At 42.2% G+C, this 21468-nt stretch overlaps 1 protein-coding gene across 2 annotated transcripts in view; it reads right to left on the bottom strand.

The window, feature by feature from the left end:
- CGNL1 (cingulin like 1) overlaps positions 1 to 21468 on the bottom strand; it is a 191895-nt gene that overhangs the window by 23350 nt on the left and 147077 nt on the right. For both annotated transcript variants that reach the window (XM_082254053.1, XM_082254054.1), the window contains exons 12-15: positions 18051 to 18221; positions 17785 to 17946; positions 14143 to 14232; positions 130 to 213 (exon numbers count right to left, since the gene is read on the bottom strand). In XM_082254053.1, coding sequence (XP_082110179.1) covers positions 130 to 213; positions 14143 to 14232; positions 17785 to 17946; positions 18051 to 18221 — 507 coding nt within the window. The remainder of the gene's footprint in view (positions 1 to 129; positions 214 to 14142; positions 14233 to 17784; positions 17947 to 18050; positions 18222 to 21468) is intronic.

The following is a 21468-nucleotide window of genomic DNA, read 5'->3' as shown; positions in this document are numbered from 1 at the left end:
TAATAGTTAATTTACTTGCACAGTTCAAAATTCAGCACTCTAATACATTCATGAGAAATGTAATTTGATTTTCTTTAGCCCAAGTATGCAACAAAATATTCATGCTTCTAAAAAAAAATAAAATGTTACCTGTCTTTCCAAGGACATTTTATCACACTCCAGATCTTGCTTGGCAGCACGTTCTTGAAGCAGTTCTCCCCTCATCTGTTCAATCTGATATGAACAACAAACATTTTTCTTTCTTAATTATGAATCATATTATTCTGACATTTCTTTCAGCACCATTTCTTTTTTTTTTTTTTTAGAGGATTGCAACAGATAACAATAAAAACATTGATTCCATACAATTGTCAAGCATACGTTCCACATCACTGCAAGGCATACCATATTTTCCGGCGTATAAGACGACTGGGCGTATAAGACGACTGGGCGTATAAGACGACCCCCCTAATTTTCAAGTTAAAACATAGGTCTTGGGCTATGCTCGCCGTATAAGACTACCCCCCTTCCGAAGCAAGGCAACACCATTGAAAAACATCAGATTTCTCATAGATCCCTAGTACTGTAATACATGTAATCTCTCATAATATCTCCAAGGTACCCTAAGTATTACCAGTAATCTCAAGACACTGGCTGTGTGGGAATCCTGTACCGGTATACCGTATGTACCGTAGCTTCGGCTACATAAAGTATACCGCGCTGAGCCAATCACAGTGAGCAATGTATTCTATTATTGAATGCAAAGCCTGCTCGGATTGGGAGAGTCAGAGAGGCGGGCTGATTTTACTCTGCCAATCCGAGCAGGCCTTGCATTCAATAATAGAATACATCGCTCTCCCTGATTGGCTCAGCGCGGTACACTGTATGTAGCCGAAGCTACGGTACATACGGTATACCGGTACAGGATTCCCACGCAGCCAGCGTCTTGAGAGATTACATCTACCAGTAATACTTATACTTGGGTTACCTTGGAGATAGTATACTCGGCGTATAAGACGACCCCCCCCCATTTTTGGGGGATTTTTTTGAGGTTCAAAAGTAGTCTTATACGCCAGAAATACAGTAGTTCTAAAAATATCCACAGAGGCAGGGCCGCTGATAGGGGGGGACCACCAGCCCTCTTGTAGGGGGCCCGAGCACCCAGGGGGGCCCACACAGAGAGGGGGATTAGTGATGGAGAACAAATACAGAAATCTTCCTCCAGCACCTGAATCTGATCTGTCCCTCTCCCTGCTATCAGCTTTTATCTGTTGAGAAAGAGACAGTTGTCCCTCACTAATCCCCCTCCCTTGTGTGGGCCCCCCTCCCAGCACTTATCTCTGCTCAGGAGTTTATTTGTAAATTGTAACTTTGTTTCTCTCTCTCTGTCTCTCTGATCACTGAGCTCCAACTGCCCAGCCTGTATATTTTTATCATCTCATCTTCTTTTTTATTTAACATAGTTTTTTTTTTAGATTTAGCAGGAATTATGCGAGTTATGTTATATTTGTGTCTGATAATAGTGATTTTGTTGTAATTTTAGCTAAATACATCTTTAATATTTTCTTGGGGGGGCCCTGCCAGGTAGTCTGTATGGGGCCCCCTGATTTCTAACAGCAGCCCTGCACAGAGGGGTACAGCATTACATACAGAAACCACATTGACCAGTAAGAATCTGTAAATGGAAGCATCAATGGTCTATTCAAACATGGTTGACCTGGTTATCTCTGGGAGTCCGTGATTGGACACAAGGAAGAATCCAAAGCCCAGAAAACCCAAGTCATCTTTTATTAAAGGGATGTTGCTTTATTAAAGGGATGCTTTAAGGCTCCTGTTCACACCTTGTACAACTTTTTTGCGTATCGTGTTTAGGGCAACTCATTATTTCGATGGGTTGCCCTATGGGTGAGAGATGTGCAAAGGAAGGGCCTGACACATTTTTTTAAATCACCAAAATGCATGATACTGCATGGGGGAGCCATTTTTGTGCTTTGAGGAGTTGAGCAGCTGCTGCAGGGGAGAGGAGTAAGCGGACTGGGTCATGGGAACCTAAAGCCTAGTACTGACAGCTCCGGTCAGAGCCTCTTTACTAACAATCCTATGTTAGTACAATGATCTTCCTTGCGGAATTATTGTGTTCTGACAGTAGGAGTGCCCCATTACACTGGCGGGGGGGGGGGGGGGGCACTGATCGGGACCGCTTGGCTGCTGGTTTTCCAGCATGCACATCCGACAGAAGCCGGCCAGCTTCGGTCAGACTGGCTGCCACACACACACGGGCCAATGTTTTTTACTGAACTGGCCAATGTTGCCTGACATTGGACCCCTGTGTACTAGGCTTAAGGGTGACATCACAGCTCCCTTAATTTTTCAGCCGTAAGGCAAGTTAGGTGGAATCAGGAGGGGAGAGAACATTTTTAAGAGTTAAGCTGGCCTCAAATGGTTGGAATCTTGTCTGGTTTAGAAGGGCCTGGCTGAGATCTGAACCATCTTTGGGCAGGCTGATTGTACACAAGTCGATCTATCGATTGACTTGGGTACAACCAGCATGCTGGATTTTTACATGCAGTTATTGGCAGCGGCTATAGCTGCTAGCAATAATCACTGTGTTCTCCTGGCAGGGACGCAGGGACGCCGGGACGCCCCCCCCCCCCCCCCCCCACGTGGCAGAACACAAAAGCTCCAAGGGATTCCCCCATTAACACAGTCAGTGTTGAGTGATTTTCTTTCCTAAAACCTGTAATTGCAGGAAAGAAAATCACAACATCTGTGGCATGACTTCGACTTAGGCATTTCTTCCACTATATTATATAAACTGGCTACATTATTATTATTATCTATACCCAATATGTATCTAAAACAAAAATAATATTGTTTGTAATATTCGATCTGAAGAGAAAACTGATTTATTAGGGAGCTGGTACATTCACCTATCAGCTGGAATGACTCCTCACCTCTGCTCCTCTTTCAGGTTGAGTGACACCCAACATCATCAAACCCACCCCATATGAGCCCAGAGCATCAAGGACCCTCTTCCTGGGGGTGAATCATCGAGCTGCCCTAATGTCACAAAGGAGAACAGTGCAGTCCACATCATTACCTAACGCCGTCCTCCGTACCATAGAGGACCACCTGTGAAGGGAGGACCCCAGGACGTCACGTGACAGAACTGCTCCAAAAAAGTTATGTATACAAAAAAGTTGTAAAAAAAAAAAAAAAGATGTGAGGGTGCTTTGGGGGAAAGGGGGGATACTTTAGTTGAAAAGGGGTGTCCCCAACCTTAAGCTGGATCGTAAAGCATGCAATAATGTTAACCACTTGCCGACCGCCGCCTGACTATATACGGCGGCGGTCAGCCCCTCCCAGACAAAGTGATTTACCGGTACGTCACTAGCCTGGGAGCGAATAGGGGGCGAGCGCGCGCCGCCATAGGCGCGCTCCCGCCCCCACTCGTACCAGAGGAAGCCGGTCACTCGCGATCGTCGGGCAGAGAGGGAGAAAGGCAGACGGCTAGTGTAAACAAAGCCGCCTGTCATTCTCCCCTGTGTAAAAACACCGATCACTCGGTCCTGCTATGTAGGACCGTTGATCTGTGCTATTACACCACTAGCCACATCCAATGACAGTTAGAAGCACGCCCCTAGGGACACACTTAACCCCTCCCTCTCCAATAAAGTTAACCCCTTCCCTCCCAGTGTCATTTTTACAGTAACAGTGCATATGTATAGCACTGATTACTGTAGTAATGTCACTGGTACCCCCAAAAGTGTCAAAAATGTCAGTCAAGGGTCCGATCTGTCTGCTGGAATGTCGCAGTACGGCAAAAAAAATCGCAGATCGCCGCCATTACGCGTTAACAAAAGCAACAAAAATGACAAAAATCTTTCCCTTAGTTAGTAAACGCAATAACTTTTGCGCAAACCAATCAAAATATGCTTATTGTGATTTTTTTTTACCAAACATAGGTAGCAGAAAACAAATTGGCCAAAAATTTAAAAAAATTTTGATTTTTACATAATTTTTGGGGGGAATTTCATATAAAAAAATGTGAAAAATATTGTTATTTTTGCAAAATTGTCGCACTTTTTTTGTTTATAGCGCATGATCAAAAAATCGCACAGGTGATCAAATACCACCAAAAGAAAGCTCTGTGGGAAAAAAAGGACGTCATATTTGTTTGGGTACAGCGTTGCACGGCCGCGCAATTGTCCGTTAAAGTCACGCAGTGCCGAATCACAAAATACACCCTGGTCAGGAAGGGGGTAAAATCTTCCAAGGCATAAGTGGTTAAAGAGAAATGCAGATATGAGATCCACTATGGCACTGGGTATATAAACAGGACATTTAGCTCCTATTTTGTTGCTTACTTCTGGAGTACTCAGTTTCTCCAATAGGGAAGTTTACCTTGTGCTAAAGAATACCCGTAGGCTTATTTCCTAGAGCTGAGGTAATTGGTTGCATTTGTGATTTTAAGAGCTCTCTTTAAAAAATATATATATATGGTGTTATAGTTAGACTGAAGTTCTTTTTTGGGTCTTATTTCAATATAGTAAAAGTTTAATACAATCACTGTCAGCACATTTTTATTTTTTACTGAGCAATCTGCTTATACATAAATTCAAAGAAACAATCTGCAAACTGGATACAGCAATGGGTGTCCAACAGTCACACCTAAACTAAGATACAGACATGCCAGAATACGCATTTTATAGGATAGAAAGAAACCGTATGGTGAAGGCTGGCAATTAGCAGACCCTTACAAAGCATTCATAAACTAGAGAAGAAAAAGGCCCCACATTCCAGAGCAATGAGGTCACACTGTACTGCGGAGAATCACATGGGCTCATTTCTAGTGAAAGTAAATGGCCAGTCAAATCCTTTTAATTGCTGAAACAGCCCTCAGGTACAATATGTTACGGATGCTCTGTGACTCCGGCAGTAATAATATGACTGTGGGAACAGAACAGCAGCCTCCTGCATGCAATTTTTTGTGCCAAGACAGATTTAAAGGCCAATGTTCAGCTAACAATTTGGGTTCATTAAACTGATACTTCCAGAGACAGTGTAATGACAGACATTGTAAAGTGATTGTAAAGTCTCTTTTTTTTTTCTATTAAATCAACAAACATGTTAAACTTACCTCCTCTGAGCAGTGGTTTTGCACAGAGCAGCCCGGATCCTCCTCTTTTTGGGCCCCTGGCCTCTCCCTCCTGTTGAGTGCCCCCACAGTAAGCAGTTTCTTCTCTCTACTGATTGGCCAACAGAGTTTGATCGACCGCAGCAGAAGCCAATGGCCTCGCTGCTGTGTCTCAGCCAATCAGGAGAGGGAGTCCCGGATGGCTGAGTCACTCGTGGACATCGCTGGATAGAGAGGGAGCTTGGGGGGGGGAGGGGGGGCTGCACAAAGAAGATTTTTTTATCTTAATGCAAAGAATGCACTAAGATGAAAAACCTTCTGACTTTACAACTACTTTAAGATCGACTTTGTAAATGAATGGAACGCTTATTAATCATGTCTTTTTAAAGTGAAACTGTACTGAAATAGTTTGTAGGCTGCCATTGCTAAATAATAGTTGCCAGGGGGTCAACCTATTCTACAGTTACCTATCTTTCTGAGTTAGGCCTGGAAAAAAAAAAAGTAGTGCAGGAATTCATATGTCAAATGCATTCTAAATGCATGTCGGATTTAAAGCTGAAAACCTCATAGTCTTTATGCACTCATAAAATATGTTTAGGTAACATTAAAGTGTTACTAAACCCGGAACCTGCATTCACAATATCTGGTCTCTCACAGTACACAGAACATGGAAATGCAATTATTTTAGTAAATATAAACTGCTAATTCCCATCAGCAGTATAACGTAGTCTTATGACTTCTATCAGTGTCCAGCCAAGCACTGGTTAAAGCTTGAAGGATGAGTTTTTATGACTGTCCTATGAGACTGCAAGACCCCTGACCCTCTGTCTGGACAGTGCTGATTGGCCCTGTGCTGATCACATGCACCCTCAAAAAAAAAAAACTTCCTAGCAACACAAACCAAACTGAGCATGTGTAGCCTGACTTCATATACTCTGTGTTATCAGGAAACTATTAGGAGTCAGTGGAAAAAGGGGAGGATCAGAGAAGCCAGGAATAAACAGACTTTTTACACAATGCAGAGGATTAACCCCTTAGGTTCCACAGTGAGTATAACAAGCATGCTTTACTGCATATACAGAATAATTTTACTCTTGTAGGTTAAATTACAGATTAATGGCCTTTTCCAGCACCTGTGGTGCCACAAGTGGGGCATACAGTCGGCCAGGGAATTGAATGACTTTACATCCCTGCAGTCGTGTAAACTCCTATGCTCCTATGCATATGTGTTTATCCACACATGTGCATACAACCACCTTCCTGAATGCGGAAATGTTGCACAGAAGCATCAACGTTTACAGGAGTACATGGACAGCTTCCCTGGTGCGAGAAAACAGAGAATTTTATGCCTGACACGTCTGCAAACATTTGTATGTTTGAGGGCTTATTGCAACTGTTTAGAAAAAAAAAACCTGCATTTATCTGCATCAGCCGCCTGAAAGATCAGATATCTCTGTACATTAGGGGTTGTAAAAACAGTAGGCTTTTTACCGTAATGCATTAGGGAAAAAATCTTCTGTGTATAGCAGCTCCCCCTTAAATTTACCTGAGCCTGATCTCGATCCAGCGCTGTGTCCAAGAGCAGCGGCCCTCTTCTCTCTTCTCACTGGACATGGAGGCAGTAGTGGGAGCAATTGGGTCTCAGTGCTGTCAATCACAGTTTGTTAGGAGAAAGTGGGGGCTGGGCCAAACCATGCTGTGTGTGCCAATGGACACACAGAGCCCCACTCAGGGTTGAGCCCACACAAGTCCCCCCCCCCATAGTAAGCGGCTTGCTTTGGAGGCATTAAAAGCAGGGAGGAGTCAGTATCGGCAGGGGACCCCGGAACAGGAGGATCAGGGGTACTCTGTGCAATGACAAGTCGTTTTCCATTATTTTTAATGAGCCCCATTCATATCAGTGCGTTTTGAAGTCGCACCGACTTCAAAGTAGTTCCTGCACTACTTTGGCACGATTTGAATGCGTTTTGAGGTATATAGCCCTGAGCCATTGCTCAAATTCGCTTCAAAATCGCGGCAAGGTCGCGTCAAAATCACGTCGCATAAGTGTGAAAGGGGCCTAAGTATGGCATGTTCATTATTTTTAAAAAAAATAAGATTTTACCTTTACAGTCACTTTAAGCCCTAATTTATTTACTGCAAATAATACAACAATACGTTCTGCTAACCAAACAAATAAAATAACTTAGTTCATAAAAAGAAAGATAGACAGTTTTCCAATGTATACAATTATTCCTTTAAATAGTACTAAGCATACTATAAAGTTGCAAATAAAATTAAGCCTACCAGATTTCTCATACTGTGTGGTAGTTCCTAATTCTTTCTTGTGCCTGCCAGTTAGGTACTGGCAATACCATTGCTCTGCCCAGTAAACCCATAGGTGTTGCAGGACATTACCCTCGCCCGCCACAGAACATGGAATTTTAACTTCAACAAACGTTCATGCTGTATGAAGCAGCAGAATGGTGTACTTTTGACATTGCTGAATTCCAGTGCTAAGGTCCGAATTTAAAATGTTAACAGATCCTTTCCATGACTTGTGATCTAGGGAAGGGCAGGAACAAAGGCTTTGCGACCACTATAAGTACACCAAGTTGTAAGCCCAAAGAGGTTAGCTGTCAAAGCTGAACTCCTGGCATATATAAAGGACACACAATATTTCTTCTCTCTTCATTAATACATATTAAATATATATATTTTTTTAATGCAAGCAGTGTAAGTACCTAGATTTTATAGGTATCAGCCTCTTGCAAGCATAGCTTTGGCTGGGAGAGGTAGAAGCAGCACAAGTAGCCAATCAGCTGTTTTGCAGTGCTCTTGTGCTAACAGAGACCCCAGGTACAGTAGGACAGTCTTTGTCTGTCCAGTCACAGGCTGGGACAAGACCTGTAACTGTAAAGCTAGCCATACACTTTATTTTTGAACAAACATTCATATGAATTTGCTCATCGTTACATACAATAACATAAGAAATGTCATTCCAAAGTACCTAAAAACAAGTTTGCTTTTAACCTTTTAGAGTGAATGGACTTTCCCCAAACAAATACCACATTCACAGTTAGAAATTTGTTAGTCTGAGAAAAATTCTCCATCCTACTCCTTTGAATTTTCTTGTCACTACGGTCAAAATTAAACATCGAATTGACCCCACTAATGATCAGAAAACAGAACAAACATTCTAATAAAGGAAATAGTCTAACAGAATTCTACTAGTCTATGGCCAGTAGGGATGAGCTCAGGTGGGTTCGGACAAGGGACTGCACCCGTCTGAGCTATCCCACTGAGAAAATGTCGAAGCCGACAACCAAGCAAAGAATCATAGACAGCACAGGCGTTCCCCAACCCGCAGCCAACATATGCAAGAGATGTGTACATAAGGGACTGCGGGGCAGGGAATGACTCTGCTGCCTTTGATTGGCTGTTGGCCTTGAAAGTTTCCCAGAGGCATAGCTCAGAGGGATTTGGACTTTTGTCCGAACCCACCTGAGCTCATCACGTGATGGCCAGCTTAGCTTTACTGCAGTAAAGAAATCTCAGGTCTCCAGTCTGCCAGAGCTGGTAAATTTTCAAGACTGAAAGGACAGACATACAAAACCTTTGATAGGTAGAATAGCTTCCTTATTTGTAATTAATTTGCTATTTAGTGGTTTGCCTTGAGTTTGGCTTTAACTTCTCTGAAAAGCGAGCATAGTTACCCTATATAGAAATTTAAATATAAATATGTTAGTAATGATGCTTCCAAATGGCAATATGAAACCCCAGATCCACTGTTTGAGAAAACCCAACCAGCTCAAAGTTTGAAAATGCAAGTAATTAGCTTTGAGCTTATAAAGAAAGGCTTCTACTCCAACTACAAGAACAACTGCTGAAAATAACTGTATTTTCTGTTGAGAAGGGAATTTTAACTCCTGCGTTAATTGGAGCTAGCCGCGTAGCAGGTTCCTCTGGCAGTGAATGTGATCATTCTTAATGCATTATTTTCATCCTCAGAGGAACAACAAACATTGTGGATTTCAGCAGAAGTTATCACAGCTGGGTTTGGTGAGCACTAAAAACAAAGCATTTTCAACGAGCCACAATACCCCTCTGAGAGATGGCAAGGATTTAATAAACAGAGGCCGTGCTCATGCTAGACGCGGTATTAAGAACAGCTGGTTATCATCGTCTTGTTAATGAAAGCACACAATTTCATTTCTTCTCAATTATTGATAGCCTGGAACCGTCCCTTCATGTCTTTTTTAAAGCAGTCTGTAATCTTACATCTCATAAATAGAGTGTTTCATGTAAGCCCACACGGAGGAAGAAGGGGTGGGGTCCTGCTAATGAGGTACATATTCCATTTCTCCAGACAGTTGACTCCAAAGATTGCTGTGTGCTATAGTGCAGGGAGGAGGCCTGGATGTTCGGGGCTTCAATCCCTGGAAAAGGGCCTTGGTTTCTCCATTCTGATTTACTTGCTTTGTACACCTGGTGCACAGAGTGGAACAGGTGTTGAGAATCCAACCGGGAACGCTGCTCAGATGAACGAAAAAAAAAAAGTAGCAAGGCCACTGTAACTCTAGCCTGCCATATTTACATTGTCACCATAGAAACCCCCTGCTCTCCCACGGTTTCAGGAAAGAAATCCACAGCCAGAAGGTTCTCGTTTAGATTTCTCTCCCTGTATGAAGCTAGACATTTGACAATTAACTCTTTTCCGGTTACTGGGGTCCTAACAGCCCGATTTTGCAGTTTTGTTCAAAAAGTGGTCCTCTGCAGTAGGACATACAAGTTTGGCCATTTTGACAAAAACATTTCTTTATCAGCCCTTTAAATCTTGAGCTTTTAATGAAACAATGCCTCTTGTTTTCCTAGCAAGCGTTTTAGACCATGCTATGATTAAATAAGCTACTATATATATAATGATCAGAGGAAGCAGCAAACTGTATGGGGACTATTTAAGGCCAGTATTTCTGTTGTGTGCTGTACACCTACACATTTAATTAGAACTTCTAAAGTGACATGTCACTTTAACATCAGGGGCAGGAGCCAGGCCCCGTCTAGCTACTGTGCATCCCTTCAGGCATTGCCAAAACCAAAAGTCAATTATTAAATTGAAGCATCAACTCTGAAGGTCTATACCCCTGTATCAGAGTGCTGAACACCACAATCTTACAAGATAAGTACAGGCAGTCCCCGAGTTACGAACATCCGAGTTACGAACGACTCGTACTTACGAACGGATGTCAATTTCGGTCACTTGTGCTCTACGCTGGTCACAGTTATCACTGAGCAGTCATCTTGCACCTCCAGACACATTACACACTGCAGTAGTGTATGTACTGCATGGCCACAAGGGACCCCAGGTAACATGACTGCACGCCCAGAAGCACCCGAAACATCCCACATCCCTGCACAGGCTGAAGTTGCACTTAAAAATGCACTGTTTCAACTTACAAACAAATTCGACTTAAGAATAAACGTACAGTCCCTATTGTGTTCGTAACCCGGGGACCGCTTGTAAGTTCCCAATATCCATACCCCCTGAACTCTATCTGCTACATGCGGTCAATGAGCAACCCCCCTTTACTGACCAAACATTTACTTGGGCATCTCCTTAAAGAGGTTGTAAACCCCCCTGTAATGTTTGTACCTATAGGTAAGCCTATAATAAGGCTTACCTATAGGTACTGTAAATATCTCCTAAACTTGCACCGTTTAGGAGATATTTACTGTATACTGCACCAATGACATCCTCAGCTCATGCGCTCTGAAGGAACAGCCGCCTCTGCCGTTTCTTCAGAGCCCTGTGCCGTGACTGGTGGCTCCTGGGTGCATGCGTGGGAGTGACGTCACGTGGCTCCGGCCAGTAGCACAGCCAGAGTCAGCAGAGCCGGAGGGAAGACGGGCGAAGATGGATGCGGCCTCCAGCGGGGACGACGAGGGCTGGATGTAACAGGACTGGAAGGACTGGATAGAACAGGTGAAAAACTTTTTTGAGACGAAATACAATTATGTACTACAAATAAATAGACTGAAACAATTTAACAGCAGCACTAGGGTGCTGGTTCGAATACCAACCACAACACTACCTGCCTGGAGTTTCCATGTTCTCCTTGTGCCTGCGTGGGTTTCCTCTGGGTACTCCGGTTTGCCCCCAAACTCCAAAGACATGCTGGTGGGTTAATTGGTGCCTGTCTAAATTGGCCCCAGTATGTTTATGTATGAATGTGAGTTAGGGACCTTAGATTGTAAGCTCTTTGAGGTTATGGACTAATGTGAATGTACAATATAAATGTTAAAGGGGTTGTAAAGTCAGAAGGTTTTTTATCTCTGTGTATTTGTTTCACCTCTTTGTATCATTTGAGGCTGTCCACTTCACTGGATATATGTGTGGGTTTAAAAACACTTTTAAGTTACCCTACCCTTTTGCCAACCCCTCACTCCTCCCCACTTCCTCACCCTATAGGGTTGTCTCTTTGGGCTTAACTCCTAGCCCGGCGCAGATAACGAGGTGTGCTGGACCCTGGGCACAACCATGGGCCAGAAGGCTTAGAGTCATTTAGTGCATATATATCTTTTTCTCTTTTTTTCCCCCCTTTCCTATTTCCCCTCCATACAGACTACATTACATACACATTTCCTTACTCTCCATTCTTCCTCTTCTGGTCTCCTCTTCTTTCCCATCTCTTTCTATTATCCACATGACACTATGTTTTTGCTACAAGGACTGTTAGAACTTTTATACTAATTTTTTCACTCCCCCCTTTTTTCGGGGCCTTTGCGCCACATGCATTACAATACTCAAGTATTATATCGCTCGTGCTTAACCCAATGAAAGTTCAAGTGTGTAAAATTTATGTTCAACTGTCTATTTTCCTACAGTCCAAACATAATAGCTTGATCTGTATTTCACTTGGTTTTTGCATATCTCAATCTCCAATTTGCTTATATACCGGTATATTGTCCATGTTTAATTAAATTGTGACATTTGGAGATGCATTCATGTTATTGTTATAAATCAAAACTAAATAAAAAAGTTAAAAAAAAAAAAAATAGAACCCTATCTACTCCTACTTTTTCAACAGAGTTTGCATATATTTTATCAATAGGTTTGTTGGCATCTGAAGTCTAGAAGGACAGTTCTAGAAAATTGGGTCGGACATTTTGGTTATGTTGACTAATACATTTGTGGTGTCTGAAAGTCCAGTGGGGCTTATTCATAATACAAGGAGGTAACAACAGGTTTGTTGAAAGTAGAAATAACCCAGATTTTAACAATCATTGTTTTCCAAAGAAAAATATAAATGTGGGCCCAATAAATGTAATTTTCTTCATTCTAATTCGTTTTTTTTTTTTTTGATATTTATAATGTTCAATTTATCAAAGGGTTTGAGAAAATGTGTCTCACACCACCTATGTGACTTTGCAGCAAGATCATCCTTTTCATTCTAATTGGCTTATGATGGTCTGACAACAGAGATCTTGAGAAATTGATGTACTATTTAGGAACTTGACCATCCTATATCTATTATTCATCAATCGCCATTAGTAGAATATGCCTGTACCTGTGCCCCCCCTATTGGGGTGCTCTTGATTCTTTACCTTTCCATTTACTTTTCACCTTGATCCTACATCATCCCTCTTTAAGTTTTTCCTTTTTCTCATCTCAAATAAAGTCCTCTGTTCCCTTGGTATCTGCTGGAAACAGTGGACTTCATTCCATTCACCAAAGAAATGTTAATCCTAAATTTATGCGAAAAGATTGTTTATCTTTGACAATTACTTGCTGCATCTTTTATTGATATTACATTCAAAATGTAACCAACTTTACTGATGTTGATATATCTTTTAACAATGTAATCTTTTTACGTGTTATTCAATAATGCTCAGAAAAACCTTTTATTATGAAAAAAAAAGAAGAAGAATCCTACTGGTTGACATGTTTAACAAAAGTTACACCTTTAACCACTTGCCGACCGCCGCAAGTACATATACTGCGGCGGTCAGCCCCTCACAGGCAGAGTGACGTACCGGTACGTCACTAGCCTGTGAGGCTCTGGGGAGCGAGAGCGCGATGCCGGCGGCGTGCTCCCGCTCCCACGTGGTCATGGACCCCCCCACACGTGTGACCGGCGGACCCAGTGTCTGCCGGTCACTCAGCGATCGCCGGGGGAGAGGGAGAAAGTCAGGGGGCTTGTGTAAACAAGCTGCCTGTCATTCTCCCCTGTGTAGAAACAATGATCATACGGTTCTACTATATAGGACCGTTGATCATTGTTCCTACAGCTCAAGCCACAGCCAATCACAGTTAGAATCACGCCCCTAGGGACACACATAGCCCCTCCCTCTCAAATAAAGTTAACCCCTTCACTGCCAGTGTAATTTTACAGTAACAGTGCATATGTATAGCACTGATTACTGTAGAAATGTCACTGGTAACCCCAAAAGTGTCAAAAATGTCAGTCAAGGGTCCGATCTGTCTGCCGCAATGTCGCAGTACCGCAAAAAAAAATCGCAGAACGCCGCCATTACGCGTTAAAAAAAAACACCAAAAATGACAGAAATCTTTCCCTTTGTTAGTAAACGCGATAACTTTTGCGCAAACCAATCAAAATACGATTTTTTTTACCAAACATATGTAGCATAAAACAAATTGGCTGAAAATGTTAAAAAATTTGGATTTTTACATTTTTTTGGGGGGAATTTCATATAAAAAAATGTGAAAAATATTGTTATTTTTGCAAAATTTACGCTCTTTTTTTGTTTATAGCGCATGATCAAAAAATCGCATAGGTGATCAAATACCACCAAAAGAAAGCTCTGTTTGTGGGAAAAAAAGGACGTCAAATTTGTTTAGGTACAGCGGCGCAATTGTCCGTTAAAGTCACGCAGTGCCGAATCGCAAAATACCCCCTGGTCTTTCAGCAGCCAAATCCTCCGGGGCTTAAGTGGTTAACACTGGATAAACAGGGGCAAATGTTTTGGTCCAGTTTAGTGCCAGAAGCACGGCTTCTAAAGACACCTGTGTGCAGATAAAGACCTACCTGTTCCCTGCATCTGGTTATTCTTTCTAGGAGGAGATCTGAGTTGTTTTTTTCTTCATCAAGCTCAATTTCCAGCTGAGATAGCTTGTCCTGGGAAAAAAAACAAAAGCAGTTTTGTATGTGAAGTTTTAGAATACAAACTCAAAGATGAATGAACGGGATCATTAACAGAATTTGCTGCTGGAGTGTTGAGTGATCCGATGATCTATATTGTCATTTGCTATGTCAGTGTATACAGCATAAACTGTCAAAATGAAAGGAGAGGGGGACCGCCAGAGCTGCAGGTGAGGCCACAGGAACAATTGTGAATTTGTGCCTTTATGTTTTTCTTAAGCCAGCAATAATGTTTGACAGACAGAGCTAGCGCCTATTACCAGAACCAGCTTCTATTTTTTCTTAAAAAAGGTAATCCGGTGGATACCTGTACTCTATTAGCTGACAGCAATAACTCATTTAATAACTATAATAAAGAAAAATCATTTTCCTGTTTGTTATGATTTTCTCTCTTTTTAGAAAAAATTAAGGTCAGCTTAACCATTTTGTGACAATAGTCACTAAGGCTGAGATTCCCAGGCTAATTTTAGCAGCGTCAATATGTGTTGGTTAATTATAACCAATATTCCTTCCTACCCAAATAACTTTTACACTTTAAGGACATATTGAGCTTTTATTTGTTACACTGTTTTTAATATTTTTTTTATGTTTTAAATACAAGCATATTAATTGTACAAACGTGTTTTAAAATGCATTTTACACTTAAAATGCTTGTAAATGATCAGCTTGTAAACAACCTATTCAGTTTAATATAGAAAGAAAAGGCAAAACAAGTGTATAGATATAAAAACCTTTATAATTATCTTTTTTATGAGTGATCACATTTCCTGTTCTCAGCTGCATAAGAGCTGAGGAGGAAGAGGGAGGAGAAACAACAGTACACTGGATGTGCAAGAATGTGCAAGAATGTGCAGGGGGCATGTGTTACTACAAGTCTGATCATTGGAGGAGAGTAGGCTGAGTTCCCAGCACAGTTAGAGAACTGACCACACTGTGCTCTCATGCCTGGTGTGGCCAGTTGTTAAACAGGAAAGCAAAGATAGTGACAGGAACACCAGGGATTTCACACAAAAGAGGCAAACAAAGAAAACAGGATCCGTTTTTCATACAAGTATATGGTACAGCAGACACGTCAAGAATATGAAATGTTGTGTTTACGTACGCTTTAACAGCTTATTGTGCATTTTCTTTTAAACTTGTTTTTTTTTTTTACAAATTGATTTTTTTTCTAAATTTTTTATGTTTAATAGCCAGGTTGCTTTATACCGGATGTTTTTATATTTTAAAATAATAAAATGTTTAACAAAAGTTTCTATCAGTCAATAGAATGGAATCTCAGACACTCCAAGAACAATTTAGCGGATTTAGAATAGTTTAATTACAGAGCTTAGAATATTGACCTGTGGAGATTAGCAATTTAAAGCTTCTTGAATGGGAAAGAGCTACATTTACTGCACAGAATGCTGTTAGGAATATATCTTAAAATTATGAAAAATAACAGTACAATGTGAACATTTTCCCCCACTTAAGCATTTCTTCATAGCCAATATTCTATTTACAACAGTCTTTCTACTTTACTGTAAAGGCTTTGCTTTAGACCTCTGGGAGGAAGCACAGATGTTGTCATGTGCCCATCCACCGATTACCAAGAACAGAATGTCATAGAGCTAGGGGCCACATCACTTCTCAAAGCTCATCCCTGCTTGACTAATGGCATAAACATCAAATATATTAAAGCAAAATTTTAGGCATGGCAGTTTATACATAGTTACATTGGTCCAGTTTGGACCAATGAAAGTATGAATGTGCCATAATTGTGGGATCCCTGTGGGAGCTGGAAATCCCTGTAGTAGGCACTGATACTACAGTGATTGCTACTAGCTTCCGGGTCCCCTACTAAGTGGCTGCCCAGCAGTTGAATGAACACAGGTGGTAGCCTGCACCGCCTCTAAATTATGTTCAATCAGATAACGCTTTGCACTCAATGAAAAATTCCCTGAATGGCGCTCGTATTAAAGGGGTTACCTCCTGTGTTCATAATGCAAGCACCTGCTTGAAATGGGATCTAGAAGGTAATGTAGGTCACTGTAGCAAGGGTGCATGACAGCATATAGGGCCCTTTAGAATTTTACAGTATCTCACAAATGTGAGTACACCCTCACATTTTTGTAAATATTTTATTATATCTTTTCATGTGACAACACTGAAGAAATGACACTTTGCTACAATGTAAAGTAGTGAGTGTACAGCTTGTATAACAGTGTAAATTTGCTATCCCCTCAAAATAACTCAAAACACAGCCATTAATGTCTAAACCGCTGGCAACAAATGTGAGTACACCCCTAAGTGAAAATGTCCAAATTGGGTCCAATTAGCCATTTTCCCTCCCCGGTGTCATGTGACTCGTTAGTGTTACAAGGTCTCAGGTGTGAATGGGGAGCAGGTGTGTTAAATTTAGGGTTATCGCTCTCACTCTCTCATACTGGTCACTGGAAGTTCAACATGGCACCTCATGGCAAAAAAAAACTCTGAGGATCTGAAAAAATCCTCTGGTCTGCATGGTTGTCATCCCAGAAGGAAGCCACTTCTAAAGATGATGCACAAGAAAGCCCGCAAACAGTTTTCTGAAGACAAGCAGACTAAGGACATGGATTACTGGAATTTGTGGCCTGATGAGACCAAGATAAACTTATTTGGTTCAGATGGTGTCAGGCATGTGTGACGGCAACCAGATGAGGAGTCGGAGACAAGTGTGTCTTGCCTACAGTCAAGCATGGTGGTGTCATGGTCTGGGGCTGCATGAGTGCTGCCAGCTCTGGGGAACTTCAGTTCATTGGGGAAACCATTAATGCCAACATGTACTGTGACATACTGAAGCAGAGCATGATCCCCCTCCTTTCGCAGGGCAGTATCCCAACAGATAATGACCCCAAACACACCTCCAAGACTACCACTGCCTTGCTAAAGAAGCTCAGGGTAAAAGGTGATGGACTGGCCAAGCATGTCTCCAGACCTAAACCCTATTGAGCATCTGAGGGGCATCCTCAAATGGAGAGTGGAGGAGAGCAAGTCCATCTCTAACATCCACCAACTCCATGATGTTGTCATGGAGGAGTGGAAGAGGACTCCAGTGGCAACCTGTGAAGCTCTGGTGAACTCCATGCCCAAGAGGTTTAATGCAGTGCTGGAAAATAATGGTGGCCACACAAAACAGTGACACTTTGGGCCCAATTTGGACAATTTCACTTAGGGGTGTACACACGTTTGTTGCCAGAGGTTTAAACATGAATGGCTGTGTGTTGGGTTATTTTGAGGGGACAGCAAATTTACACTGTTATACAAGCTGTACACTCACTACTTCACATTGTAGCAAAGTGTCATTTCTTCAGTGTCAATACATGAAAAGATATAAAAATATTCACAAAAATGTGAGGGGTGTACTCACTTTTGTGAGATACTGTACTTTCACATACACAAAACTGCACTAGACAAGTAAAGATATCATCTTAAACTTGTGAACAATGGTAATGTTTGATTTCTATCCAAATGGCAAATTTCAGTACTAAGGGTATTGCCTACAAATACTACCTCCATTGACTTTATTTGCCTAGTACGATCATCCTTCAGGTGGTTTTTGGCATCCAGGTCGTACTGTAGATCTTTAATTGTCTGTTGCAAAAGATGATTCTTGGTCAGTGATTCATCATGGGCTCTCTGGTGGTCTTGCAAATTTTCTTCCAAGTGGCGAATCTAAGGAGAAGATGCCAACGTTACACAACCCTCTATCCTTTTACCTCAGAGTAATATCACATGGTACATTCTCACAATTTTATCTTTGCAACAGTGCTAATTACCTCGTCTTGCAGCTTCTTGATTGCCTGATAGCATCTTTCCAATTCCAGTGTCTTATCCTTAATCTGTCTTTGCATTTCAGAGCCGTCCTTCCGATTCTTCTCTTTATAGTCATCAAACTGCTTTTGAATCTCCACAGTGGATGAACGGGAAAACTCGACATGATCTGAAATCTAATCAACAATAATAATATTCAATGGGTGAGTCGTGGTTACAGGTACAGTATCTAGTAATCTGGCCTTAGCCTCAGCTCAAAAAAATAACAATCTGTATTCATTTCTGAACCTATTCTTATTAAGAAACATTCCCTAAATTGCATTGTATGAAAATGTTGTAGTTTTTGTTATTTTAATTGATCTTGTTTAAAATAGTTATAATGCCTATTGAATTCTAATTCTATTATATCTATGTTTGGTAAGTCACTATTAGAAATCTTTATTTTTTACTTAGTTTGTTAAACAGTTGCAGACTCGACGTTGAGTGGCGTGTGAAACGAGTTTACAGACGACATTTGATTAGCATGGCTGCAAGTCCCTCCTCCCCTTCCTTCCCCTCCCTTCTTCTCTTCCTTTCTTCCCTCTCTAACTCGTCCTTCCGTCTTGCCCAGTCTCCTTGCCCTTCCTCCCTTCTTCCCCCTCCTCTGTTTCCCTCCCCCCTTCCCTCTCCCCCCCTCCTTCCCCCTCCCTCCCCCTCTGTTCCCCCGCCCTTAAAATTCCCCCCTTCCTTCCCCTCGGCCCTCCCTCCTCTTCCCCTCTTCCTCTTCTCTCCTTCCTCTTATTCTTCCTCTCTTATTTCTCCTCCCTTTACCTCCCTCCCTTACTACCTCCTTCCCTCTCCCCCTCTATCCTTCCCCATGCCACTTTCACCACTACTTCTTCCTCTACCATTACTTCTTCCTCCCTTCTATCCACCTGCGCTCTCTCCTTCTATTCCCCCTCCAACCCCCCCTATCCCCCCTTCCCCCCCTCTCTCTAGCTACATCTCTTTCTTTCTTTCTCCATCTCCCTCCCCCCCCCTCCTCTCCCTCCCCCCCCCCTCTCCCCTCTCCTACTGTCCGCCAGCTTTGACAACGAATGTAAGTTTATTGATGTTCCACAGTTTACTTTTTGCAACAATGTATCCAACATACAAGAGTGATATGCTTACTCACTCACTGTCAATGTCATCCCCATGTTCTGCATTGTTACCTGTATAACTTTGTTCTTGAAAATTTCAATAAAAATTTAATGTAAAAAAAAAAAAAATCTTTATTTTTCATTTAATATGATTGAAATGTAATGGCAAACTAATTTAAAGTGAACCTGTATTTTTGCCACGCAGGGTAAAAACACAACCAGTTTTAACATTGGCCTCCATAGCTGCTTACATGTACCTTTTATTCGCTCCCATAGGGTGTAGTATGCTTAGAAAAATCACTGCTCTCCCAGTCCAGTCTATGTTGTTAACATTTGAAGATGGTTTCAGCCTTACACCACTTCACAAGCCATGTCCAATGACATGTTTCGCCCCACCCACCAAGGCTTAAGCCTGGTACACAAGGGCCAAATATGGGGCAGCATCGGCCAGTTCAATAGAAACCGACCAACATTCAGCCCGTGTGTATGGCAGGCGGTCCAGCTTCTGTCGAAGGGACATGATTGAAAAAAGGTCTGTCGATCGGTATCTGATCACCGCTCTCAGTCAATGGCTGAGCGCCCTAACCGGTGTGTTCTAGTGGGGGGCCGTCCCCCTGTCAGAACACAATAGCTCAGCGGGGAGATCACTGTACTAACATCAGATTGTTCGTACAGGATCTCCTCCCAACTTCTTCAGTTTTTTTTTCAGTTAGCTCGCTGGGATGAACGAAAAAAAAAAAACTGATAATGTGTACTAGGCTTTAGTCATAACGGTAAATGACAGAAACAGGATGGAAGAACTTATGAATCACTGGCCGTGAATATGAGGAGATAAACATGAGCAAGTGATTAAGATTCACTTAATCACCTTAATCACTTGCACATGTTTATCTCCTCATTTTCACAGCCAGTGATGCATGAGTTCTTCCATCCTGCTTCTCCCATTTACCTCTATGACTAAGCCCCGGTGGGTGGGGCGAAACATGTCAGAGGGCATGGCTTGTGGAGTAGTGTACAGCTGAGGCCAACTTACACGTTATTATTAATAACAGACTAAACTGGAAGAGTGGAGATTTTTCTAAGCATACTACACACTACTGGATGGTGATATTACATGCCGACACCCCATTCTTGAGCACCAGTAGAACAATATACATCTTACTTTTTTGCTTAGAGTGGCACTACAAGTGTAAGCATGTTCTATTCGCCACCTAACACTTTTGGGGGTGGCATTAAGGCCTCATTCAAATCATTATTTTGCACATTACTGCAGCGCAATCATGTGAATACGCCCCAAGTAAAACTTTGCTGCCTGGGAAAAGCACAGGTTCACCTGAGGGAGGACCATCAAACAGCAGCATAAACAGTTAAGGTAGATACGTAATACGTTTACTTTCATGCCTAAATATTGGACCATATAGGAGGAATAAGCCCAAAGGAATAGAACATTGGCCTCCAAACTGCAGCCTGGGGGTCAGATATGGCCCTTTGCTTGCATTTATCCGGCCCTTGGGGTACTATTCGTTCTACTGATATGAGACTCTATTTTGCCCAGGGATACCAACAATGGGGCACTGTTCCTCCCCCTAATACCAAAGATGGGGCACGGTTTACTCCCACTCATACCAGTAAAAATATCTATTCCCACTGGCCACAGTCCAGCCCTCCTAAAGTCTGCAGGACAGTAAATTTGCCCTTTGTTTAGAAAGTTTGGAGACCTCTGGAACAGAGGAACAGGAGGAACTGGGTTTAAATAAGATCAGTTGGAAGATACTGTACATGGATTTGTAGATACATTGCCTCCAATTGTTTCATATTTCAGATTTTGCTTTGTGTTGTTCTATGTACCTACACATCATAGGTGTGCACAGCTATTGCATTAGGGTGTGTACCCCAAAGCTCAAACATGTGCCTTTCTCTGCTGCCTCAATTGCACTGGACAGTGAATGAATGGGAAGTGCTAAAGGACTTCCTGTTCATTCTCAAACAGAAGCATAGTAAACACAGCTCACTATGCTTTAGTTATGAATGAACACAATGAGTGAGTGCGTTCACTGTGACGGAAGGGGCTAGTAAATTACATATTTACTAGCCCCTTCCCCTGTTCTTCGTTCTAAAAAATCCCCACAGCAGCCGGGTGGGAGATGGGGGGGTATGGGATAGAGGAGAAAGCCAGCAGCACTGGGAGGGGAGCAACTCGGGGGGAAGCCTGGCCAGGAGAGGGGAATCGGCACCACACACACTAACTAGGGTGTGCCCAGGCACACCCCCTGCGCATGCCCATGCTACCCATACAAGACTCACC

Source organism: Pelophylax lessonae (genome assembly GCF_965119305.1).
Source record: "Pelophylax lessonae genome assembly, chromosome: 4".
NCBI classification, from domain to species: Eukaryota; Metazoa; Chordata; class Amphibia; order Anura; family Ranidae; genus Pelophylax; species Pelophylax lessonae.
Note: the sequence above shows the minus strand (reverse complement) of the source record. Positions and strands in the feature narration are given on the sequence as shown.